Source organism: Conger conger, chromosome 7 (assembly GCF_963514075.1).
Source record: "Conger conger chromosome 7, fConCon1.1, whole genome shotgun sequence".
In the NCBI taxonomy this organism is placed as follows: domain Eukaryota; kingdom Metazoa; phylum Chordata; class Actinopteri; order Anguilliformes; family Congridae; genus Conger; species Conger conger.
The window spans coordinates 61,348,676-61,359,404 of record NC_083766.1 but is presented as its reverse complement, the minus strand read 5'-3'; the positions used below and the strand labels follow the sequence as shown (position 1 = coordinate 61,359,404).

General features: G+C 48.1%; 1 protein-coding gene across 2 annotated transcripts; it reads right to left on the bottom strand.

Annotated features, from left to right (window-relative positions):
• Window positions 1-5,034: 5,034 nt before the first annotated feature.
• LOC133133667 (interleukin-1 receptor type 2-like) lies at window positions 5,035-8,977 on the bottom strand. 2 transcript variants are annotated; one of them, XM_061249808.1, is made up of 7 exons: window positions 8,598-8,977; window positions 8,047-8,124; window positions 7,540-7,584; window positions 6,567-6,699; window positions 6,021-6,169; window positions 5,833-5,870; window positions 5,035-5,645 (listed from the first exon to the last, which is right to left on the bottom strand). In XM_061249808.1, exons 1-7 carry the CDS (start codon window positions 8,620-8,622, stop codon window positions 5,610-5,612), a joined length of 504 nt encoding a protein of 167 aa, XP_061105792.1. In that variant the 5' UTR covers window positions 8,623-8,977; the 3' UTR covers window positions 5,035-5,609. The 2 variants fall into 2 exon arrangements, with proteins under 2 accessions (XP_061105792.1, XP_061105793.1); XM_061249809.1 differs by lacking the exon at window positions 8,047-8,124.
• Window positions 8,978-10,729: the final 1,752 nt, after the last annotated feature.

Genomic DNA, 10,729 nt, shown 5'->3' with positions numbered 1-10,729 from the left:
CAGACAGGTCAAGTTCCTGTTAGTCTCACACACACATACACACGGAGGTCTCACCTGGAGCCTAAATTAAGCTGATTGCATCTCTCTCTCTCTCTCTCTCCCTCCCTCCGTCTCCATCTCTCCTGGCTCAGTAACACCAGCAGTGCTTTAATTAAATAAGTGGTGGTAGGCCTGTCAGCAGGCCTGTAATATTTCATGATAAAAGTGTTCGTGCTCCTGCTCCTCTTGGGGAGGCAGATAGAGACCTGAAGCAAACGCCATTATTTAAACGAACTTCAGCCATATCCACACAAGAGAAACTTTATTTTTTACCAGTATTCAACACATAATTCTTCCTTCTTCGGTCATGTCATCGTATGTCTTGCTCAGTGAAAATAGTTTGGCTGAAAATTCTCAGGGACTGGGCGGAGTGTTTCACTGTTGTACTGCCATCTAAGGAGATAAATATATAAACTCCAGCAGCCAGCAAAACATTTATTTAAACAGAAACGGTGGCGCACCGAACATCAGGTTGTGAACCGTGGGCAGATTGACTGGCGTAGGTACGCTTTTCTCCCACGGCGTCTGCACCCTTATTTTCAGCAGGGCAGCCTCCACAGTGGCCCTGCCAGCCCCCGTGCACAGAAACCGTTAGCCTTGAACAAGGTGAGCCTTTGTGTCGAACTACAAGCTTAATCCACTGGCAGAACCTCATTTTTCCATTTCAATTCCAGCCTCCGGAACAGGAGGTTCACTCCGAACAGCTGACAACACAACACAACACAACACAACAGCGAGAACAGGTCACCCAGCCCAGCGATTCCAGCGCTACTCAACCCCACGTCCTGCAGGCCTTTGATCCTGCCGGGGTCTACTCCACGCGATTTCACTAACTGGCTTATTATCTGAACCAAGCAGGTAAAATAACGAGAGAAATCAGGTGGTGTAGCGCACGGTAGAATCAAATGCCTGCAGACAGTGCGGCCCGCAGGACGTGGAGCTGAGCATACACACATAAACCTTTATTTGACTAGGAAGTCACATTACGAGAGAGACCTAGCCAAGGCGGGGTCAAATAGCAGCGTAAGATTACAGAATCACAATCACGGGACCGTTAACATACAGGACTGTAGATAAATATGGAGGTACATACGATGCAAAGTGCATTACAGGGCGTACGGCCTGACGGAACGTAACGCATGGCAACAGTGAAGCGCTGTTTTAGCCGTTAGCGGATGCTAGTGAAGGTGTGAGGTGAGCAGACTGAGGCTGGAACACGCTGACGCATTAGCCGCCATAACCTGATGTTCCCCCCCCCGTTTAATGCGCGTTGGGACAGTCATATGCGTACCAATTTACTGGGAATCGTGATGATTTGGGCCCGTCTCCAGCAGGACGAAGCAGGCTTCGCGTATACCTGCCCGTGCCCCGTTTATCGAGTTACAGGGAATCCGATGCTAATCCAATCGCCACCGCAGAGTACATCTGCAATTCAATTTGACGATGGAGCCTGGAAACGGAGAGAGGACAATCTGAGGGCACCGCGCACACCAGCCTGCGAGGAACCGACCCCGACCGTGAAGAGGGCTCCCGAACCTCGGTTCCAGGGAGCCCAGGGTTCTGCGGGTTTTTCTTTTCAACCGACCAGCAGGAAACCAGTTCAGACCCAGGAGCCCAAACAAGGCTAGTTACCGGAGTAATCACCAGCTTTAACTCAATTAACTGATGAGTGTCGGCAAAATGTGGCTCTGTAGCTGGTGTGGACCCTTAATCACAGAGCAACCAGAACATTCCAGAAATGTAGTTTTTGTGAAGGGTTTCTATGGGTTTTGGTCTGCTGCATGTTAAGGTTTCTATGGTTTTTCCTCTTTCTCTCCCCAATTTTGGTATACACATTCACACATGTCTATCAGCCAATCAGCACTCAGAACTACAAGCCCAGCTATCAATCCAGGAGAACATACACAGCCAAGCGAATGTCCAGACCATAGAGGCCATCCCTGCACTAGAACAGAGCCTTAACAGATACCAGACCATAGAGCCCATCCCTGCACTAGAACAGAGCCTTAACAGGTACCAGACCATAGAGTCCATCCCTGCACTAGAACAGGGCCTTAACAGATACCAGACCATAGAGCCCATCCCTGCACTAGAACAGGGCCTTAACAGATACCAGACCATAGAGCCCATCCCTGCACTAGAACAGGCCTTAACAGTGTGAGCCACCCAGCTACTCTAGGTTATAGAATCATGCAGCAGAAAAAAACAGTCAATCATTACAATCCTGCTTTCATCCCATCTCAGCTAACCCTGCAATACTGGGGATCTCTAATGAAGTCACACTCCACTAGAACAAACGTTTCCTGGGTCAGGTGACTGAGGCGGGGATGGATTTATAATCAATGAGGGACTTACTGCACCCGTCATGGCTGTTAGTTCCCCATACATTCAAGTCATTCAGCCAATTACCTGGAAGGCGGCGTTTTCCCCTCGAGATTAAACGCAGTAAATCAAAAACGTCAATCAAGAAGTTTTGTAAATGTAAATCCATAAACAACGATGCTGCCATAGCCTATTGCCGTGGTCTGAGCCATTTCAGGATTGACTGGGGCCGCAGTATCTGCATCCGCAGATGTGTTTGTCCTCACATAGACCAGCAAATTACATTCCTCTGGACAAAAGCGAGGCCGAGAGTGCTTTTCCCCCACTATAACTGCGCATTATCAGTACATTTACACAGACAGTAATAAATGTGTACCTGTCAAACAGTGACGAGCCGGCCTGCATTAGCATTGCAAACGCTTCGCTTCATGCCCGCGGTTCCGATGTTGGCGCGGACTCCATCAGCGTAATTAACAATCGGGGACGCGCCGTGCGCACGACGCCGCGCGACGGGCATGCGCGCACTTCTTGAAATTGCGCGGAGGAAAAAAAAACAGTGGCGGAATGTCATGGTCGGTTCGTTTAATGGTTAAATACGCCGCTCGAATCTTTGGGGGCACTTTGAAATTTAAGGACAAAAGGCGCCTCGGAACCGTTCGGTCTGGGTTTGATACCCTCAATGTTATATTTTGTCATGCCATTTTTTGGGCGCTTTGCGACAAAAAAAAAACAATTTACGGGGAGATTGCTTTTTTGACAGGACGGCCGTCAACAATGTGGGTGCGCGCTTTTTCTTTGGGCAGCACGAGCCTGGCACGGTTCCCAAGGCCAAGGCCGAGAACGGTGAAAGCGCGCTCACCTTCAAAACGTGTCGCCGAATAGCAGTTGAGGGGTTCAAGCAGAGATTGAGTACCCGTGTAGATTGGGTACGTCTCTCAATTTACCAAGGTTGACTATTTGGGGTATGTGAATATGTGAAAATGAAAGGGAGGACGTTTGAGTTTTGGCTCCGGGAATCAGCCGGTGGTAGAATAAACGCAGGTAGTGTGTACGGGGCACTCGTTTAGCAGGCATCGGGCAACACATGGATTTTCGTGTTTATTCTTCACTGAATGGTTTCGCAAAGAGCAAACAGCGGGGGTTAAGCGCATGATGACGCGGGGGCGGTGGCATGCATACTCTGTAGGCCTATCGTAAATTTATTTGGATCCCATATTCCCTGCAAAAGCAGGCCCATGCATTCAAATATAAAAAAAATTCCCCCACGATTTCATAAAGATTCATTGGTGTAGGCCTGTAAAATGTATATCACCTTAGCGGCGGCGATGACCATTTTCAGGCAGCCAGATCGGGTTTCAACGTGGAACAATGACGACAACCGGTTATGCCATTTGGCAAAACACGGTAGGCGCTGCATTGCGATATGAGTCAAGTTTCCTCTGGAACCCACGCGTAGGTTGTGCCAGGGCGAAACGTTCATTGCAATCATCCAGTTAGCAGGCCAAGCGGTTTCAGCGCCGCCGCGCCTTCTCATAATGAGTCCACTTCTTACCAATTTGTCAACCAACTACCGCTGCAAAATGTCTAGTCTGACAGTTACTTGCATGGAAACGACGGCAGTGCAAATAATGCAATGCGGTTAGGTCGTAGGCTATAGCTATACATTTCAGCATAGGCGTATATTCATATTCATATTTCCTTATCTCTTCTCGGCATAGGCTACGTGTGAATTCTACATTTTCAGCGACAGGGGAGACGAAAGAACTATGCATCTAACCACACCACGTCCCCGTTTACATGCTTTATCTGCAAATATTCTCGTGTGCGCAGACATCCAAACTGTCTATGTAACGGCAGTTAACACAGATTGGCAAAATAATACGTTTGCTGTCATGGTCCGGCGTTACTGAAAAGTGCGCAATTAAGCTTGAACACTGGGTTTACACGATCAACCAGGGTTTCTACTGCAGGTTTATCATTTTATTTCCAGGGCATTATTTTGTAGAGATATAATTGCGAACTTTAGCAAAACGTTAGCAACTACGCTTCGTTGAGAATTGTGTTGACTAAAGTGCATGGTTTTGGAAACAAGGACGACGTTAATGAATTCACACAATTAGAATTATTTTTGCAGATATGCACCCAACCTAAGGGACACAATTGTTTCATAAAATAAACAAAGCAATAGAAAAAGCAATCTCCTTCAAGCACTTAAAATCAACGATTAAAAAATGTCTCCATAATTAACAGGATCAAACATCTGGGATTCTGAGGCACAAAAACTGTATTAATGTATAAGTGTATTTTCCGAATTAATTCAGACAATAATCAAAATACTGGGTAAAAACTGTTTGAATATATGTGAAATAAATGATTCAAGTACCGTAAGGGAATTCCAAGTGCGGCTCGTTCGGCGTTTCTAACCTTTTTCCTCAACGCAAATAATTAAATATTAAACCGGTTACAGGGGTTTTTGAAAAATGTTGCCCTATTTTATCAATTGTCTTAAAGAAATAGTTTTGTTTCCAAAACAATGTACGGTTATGGACAGGGCGCAAGGCTTCACAGAAAAGGCACGGACATTTCAACATGAATGAATGATGAGATCTTATTTGATTCCCATCCCGCAAACATACAGGAATGGATATTCTGAAGAAACATCCAGAGAAGCAATCAGTTTTGCATTTTCTTTTATTCTGTAGTCGTTGCATGACCTTGTGACACTGAATGCAGCCAGACACGTTACCTTGTCACAACAAACAGAACATCAGAGTGAGAGAGAGAAAAAAAAACAGATCTACAAGGAATCGAACAAAGCAGTAAAACCATATTCTCGCAGCTCATTCTGTGAAGAATTGTGACCTCCGTCATCCCGCAAAACATTTACTTTTTACTTTTAATGCTTCTTGGTGTTTTTGAGACAAGCTCAGTATTTCAGTCAAAGGACACCACTGCTACAACTGCTGCTATTACAGAACAAGAAGGTACAATAAATAATGATAAATAACAAAACAAATTTATAAACATAAACAATTAATTTGCGCGTGCTACATTGCTGGTTAACATGAATAGAAACAGTCTCCTTGTTTTTAAATTTAAAATATTACTTTCAGTGAACTTCACCATTTCTATCTTCATTTTTATTGAAGATATTTATCCGTACGTTATGAAATAAAGGATGCTTGGAAATAAAAATGTTGTTAAAGGTCGTAAAAATGAATGCAGCAAAGATTAGAAGTTAGATTCGATTAACACCTCTTCTTCTGCTGGGATCTTCTTTTCACCTGGGGGGGGGGGGGGGGGGGAAGGTTAGTGCACAGTTTACCCACTGAGATGAATATTGTCCGTTTATGTTTGTGTGTACGAGCGTGTATGCTTCTATTCTCATATGCAGTAGTTAGATCAGAGCAGAACTTAGAAGATTTTTTTAAAAGTGCGCAAGGTTAATTTCCATGGCGGCAGATGTCTTACCATCTTCCCTTTCAGTCTCGGATCGTTTCTGCGATTCCCTGAAAACGAAACAATAACCGGTTATCATTGGCTGAGTACGGTCTCCAACCACATCCCATTTACTACAGTACACTGGAAAGGAAACTACAATTCCCAGAATCCCTGTTAATAGGGAAGTGTCCATTCAGATTCTGGTATCGCCTACTCACCGCTCCTTCTGCCAAGCCGCAGCGTGATCTTGTCGATACCGGCGGGGCTGTTCACCACGCAGGTGAAATTGGCGCGGTAGTCCTCTTTGCGGACCTTGTCGAAGATGAGATCCCTCTGGACGAGCGCTCTGCCGTTCTCTTCCACAGCTCTGAAAAGGGGAGAGGGCCAAACGCGCGCGTTTATACCGGGAAAACGTCTCGAAGAGGCCAAGATTCCATCTGCCCAAACACACCTTGTTGCAGGTGTATAAAAGTGCAAATGTAATTTAAATTGACATAAGAGAATAAAAACTCTCCCAAATTAACTTAATACAGGGCTGCCCAACCCTGTCCCTGGAAATCTACCATTTCTATCTGCAGGGTTTCACCAGAAATCACACCTCATTCAGCAGCTAGAGATTAGGGTTGAAAGGGAAACCCGCAGGATTGTATATCTCCCGGAACAGGATTGTGCAGCCCTATTCTAAAAAGCATTACAGCAAGTGTCCTCTCCATCCTGCGCCCTGTCGAATGTTACGGACGCCATTCTGTGCCCTTGAGACTCACCTTTCCTCTCCTTCATGGATACGGCCGTCTGGGTAGGCCAACTCGATGAAGGTCCTGTTGACCAGCCAGTAGATGAGGGTGAAGTCGTCAGGATGTCCTGGGTCAGCCTTACAGGATATGACCATTCGATCCCCTGTGACACAAATTACATCACTTCCTGTTAGAGGGCAGAACTAGTTGTAATAATTTTCGAAAAAGAATAAGACCATTGTGATGTCACCACGCAATGAAACGGAGAGGAACCGCCCCGATCCCGGAGTACGTTGTGGACAAGCAACACTAAAACAGCGGCAGTGATTGGTGGATACGGTCCGGCGACTCCCCGATAATTCAAACATATTGCCACAAATTATTCACCCATCACTGTTAGTGTGGGGGCGGCCTGTGCTTCACTGGGACCCAGAAGGTTTGTGGTTCAAGCCCCAGTGTAGTCACAATGACATCAGTGCAGCTGTGGGGCCCTTAATCCCACATTGCGCCAGTGGGGACGGGCCCCTGCGTAGTCTCATCAACTGCGGGTGGCTTTGGATAAAAGCGTCAGCTAAATACGTGTAACGTAATGTAAACCTACTGGCACAGTACTGGTGGAGCTTTGTGTTTATTCTATCCCGCGCTAGGGCCGCGTCCCGGTTCCACAGCCCCGGTTAGAGGCAGGGCGGCGTGAAGCACTGCCGTCTCCGGCTCGGAGCTCGAGAGAGAGAGAGAGCGTCAGCACGCGGTTTCCCACCGAGGCTCGCGGTCGATCAGGAGAGCGGTAAGAGCCGTCCCAGCAGCGGACGCGGTACACGGCACGGCGCCTCGGGACAGGAAGTGTGGGAAGGCATCGTCGCGGCGAGAGAGCGGTGCCAGGCTCGCCGTGCCCACATCCTGCCCGACACAGAGCCGGCCCGGTTCTGCGTGCCAAGCGCAGCCGGGCCGGACCAAATCCGTAACGCCGGAGAAATGCGCGATGCGTCGGACGAGGGACACCTACCGCTCCGGGTGACGCTGTGCCTCACAATTCGTGGAGATTCCGCCACTGGAAATCAAGACCAAAAGAGAAATGCGTTTGAGGATAGTGGCATAACTGCTGAGCCCAGACAGGGTGGCATCCGTATTCACACATACACACCAAAAAGGACACCATTAAACGTACACTGCATTGTGATGTGCACGGAGAAATATATTTGTATTAAAATATACAGGAATACTTAAAAATGTACAAATCATTGTCTTGCTAGTCTCACGATATCAGAACATATCCAAAATGACAAAAAATGACAATATATACGGTCTCATATTGGAACTTGAAAAACATGTTCATAGAATTTAGCGTTTTATTCAGTGTATTCCCACGTGTGACTAGAATGTTTTGCATCGATTTGCCAGCTGGGGGAACATGTTATGAATGTTAGTAGAGTATGGGGGGGGAGAGTGGGGTGGAAGGAGAGAGAGGGTAAGAAAAAGGAGAGAAGGAGGAAGAGAAAGACAGAAGACACACCTGGATAGGCCTCGGTCAACAGGCAACAGAAGAAGCCAACAAGAACCACAGCGAGGGGTCTGTGCGGAGCCAGGGACCCTGAGGACACACAGCGCCCCCCAGAGGCCAACACTGGTCAACACGCACGCTCTATGAACACAACTCCGGCACCCATTACATTAGTCAGCTGGTGGCTTTATCCAGGGTCGTATACAAAGGTCTCCGTGCAGACGTAACCACAGCAGCCAGCACAAAAAGATGTTAGTTTGAAAATAGTGCTAGATACATACAATAGGGTTTAGTTCACGGTTAGTTGTACCAAAATACTCAAAGCATTTGAATCAATATAGTTATAATTGAGAAATTATTTTTGTCTTAATTATTTAAGCCTTTGAAAAAGCCTAATGAAAACACCCTGATATATACATTTTTATAATTGTTTTGGGAAAGTGAGAATATACTAAAATAAATGGCGTTTGCGATATGGGAGAATGGGTATATGCGTTAATCCTGCCCATATGTCAAAGTGTTGCAGAAGAGTGCGGACACAGCACAGCGCAGCGGGGACTCACCTGTGCAGGAGCGTCTCAGATGCATGGTCCTTCAGTGGTGTCAGGTTCAGAAAGACTGCAAGGAATGTCTCAACACTCGCTGGGTACTGCCTAGTGTATGCTTCCTTATATACACACACACACACAGACCACTTCCTCTAAAAGCCTCAGTGAAGGTGCGCGGGTGCACACACACACACATGCGCTCAGTCGTCATTACTCAGCAGTGGACATGTCTCGGACATGAAGCCTGACCTGGGAAGCCCCAGATCTTGTGAAAGACGCATGCGGTCACCCCAGTTACTGATTTAGAGATGACCTTCAGGTCACGAAGCAGACGTCACAAACCTACCACACATCGATGAAACCAACACTGAGTTATTTTTATTTCCAAACGAACAATCACTAAGTACCTAGGACCCCCCCCCCTCCTCCCCCCCAACATGAGCCAGCGTTGCCAATGAATCACAATTGTATAGTGCCCTACATTTTGATCCGGTGTGCCCTTTTGAGGTGTGTGGCTGACATTGTTTACACTCTAATGCTGATGTCACAATCACTGCCGTTAACTGAAAGCACTTGGAATTCCGTGAAAATATTCCAGGGGGACTACAGGAATATTAGTTAATCGGAGTTAATTGGAAACACATTAAATTGGTGACAGTGAGCTCAATTTTCCAGGCTTTTTGGACAAAACCACAGAAATCCTTCTGTAGAACCTGTTATTACAGTACTCTGACGAGCCTGTCACACACACTCACATTCTCCATATATGCTGCCGTGAAATCCAGCTATGCCAGCTTGAAAATTGAGCAGGTCAAGCTGCTCGTAAGCTGGTCTAGCCGGGTCAACCAACCAGCTAGTGCTGGAAGCCGGTCGTTCTTCAACCGGCCGGCAGCAGTTTCAAAACATGACTGGAGTTAGTCAGAACTGGTCCACCAGCCATCAGCTGCTTCAGAACCGAGCTTGAGACGTTTATCTCAGCAGGGCACTCATGTGATATCAGTGACTAAGCCCGTAACAGAAAAGTCCCGTACGAGGAAACGCAACTCACGAGCTCACTCCCCGGCTACCTGCCAGAGCAGCGAAACGTGACACGTGCCCATTGTCATTATGAAACCACATTTCTGAAGACTTTAATCACACAGTCGGAGACGTCTGAAGGGGAGCCGCTCGGTCGAGGATCAAATTTCTCGGCACTTCGGCGTCCGTCGCCAGTTTCCGGAATTTTCTTGACGCTTTTTTCCCTTTCTCCTCGGCCAGATGGGAACGCCCGATCGCACCCCCGACAGCACTCGTAGCTGCACCCCCCCCCCCCCCCTCAATTTGGGAGGGGGCAGTGTCGGCACCGGCGGGGTCATCCTCACTCCGCAGAGCGGGGCGATATCGTGCCAGCGCCACGCACCATCGCTTCCACGAACATGAGGAGGAGGAGGAGGAGGAGGAGGAGGAGGAGGAGGAGGAGGAGGACAGAGGCCGTGACGGAATAAATAAGAAAATCACCAACGTAAAACGCACGCAGTCAGGGTGTTATTAATCTTTCAAACATTTACAGGTGGGAGGGGTTCAACTTTACAGAGTCATGGGGAACTACAACACAGAGGGGGTGGCAGGGGGGCTGTGGGCACCCGTGTTTCGGGGGATGAACTCAGAGGGGGGGCGTGGTTCGGCGGTCAAAAGGCTGGTTGAACCGGGATTCGGCGGAATGTTCCGGCGACGGCAGAGGGGGAGGGGGAGGGAGAGAGAGGGGGGGGGGGGGAGACCGAGAGGGATAGAGAGAGGGATGGAGAGAGAGGGAGAGGGGGATGGAGGGAGAGGGGGATGGAGGGAGAGGGGGATGGAGAGAGAGGGACAGAGAGGGATGGAGAGAGAGGGACAAAGAGGGATGGAGAGAGAGGGAGGGATGGAGAGGGAGATGATAGAGGGATGGAGAGAGGGGGAGGGATGGAGAGGGGGAGGGATGAAGAGGGGGATGGAGAGAGAGGGAGGGATGGAGAGAGGGAGGCAGGCTGTGCAGACTGGGTGGGGGAAGAATACGCCCCAAACACTGACCATCGCAGAACCCAACAGAACCCCCTCTCAGGTGTGAGTCGCCATGACGACGGCACTCCTGCATCCGGGGGAGGTGAAACTACAGACCAACAACAGGACCG

Excerpts from the sequence above, each read along its gene's own strand:
- LOC133133667 (XM_061249808.1), bottom strand. The coding sequence starts at position 8,622 with ATGCATCTGAGACGCTCCTGCACAG. Across the intron at positions 8,125-8,597 it reads TCTGAGACGCTCCTGCACAG|GGTCCCTGGCTCCGCACAGA; the intron begins GTGAGTCCCCGC and ends GTGTGTCCTCAG. Across the intron at positions 5,871-6,020 it reads GCGGCTTGGCAGAAGGAGCG|GGAATCGCAGAAACGATCCG; the intron begins GTGAGTAGGCGA and ends TTTCGTTTTCAG.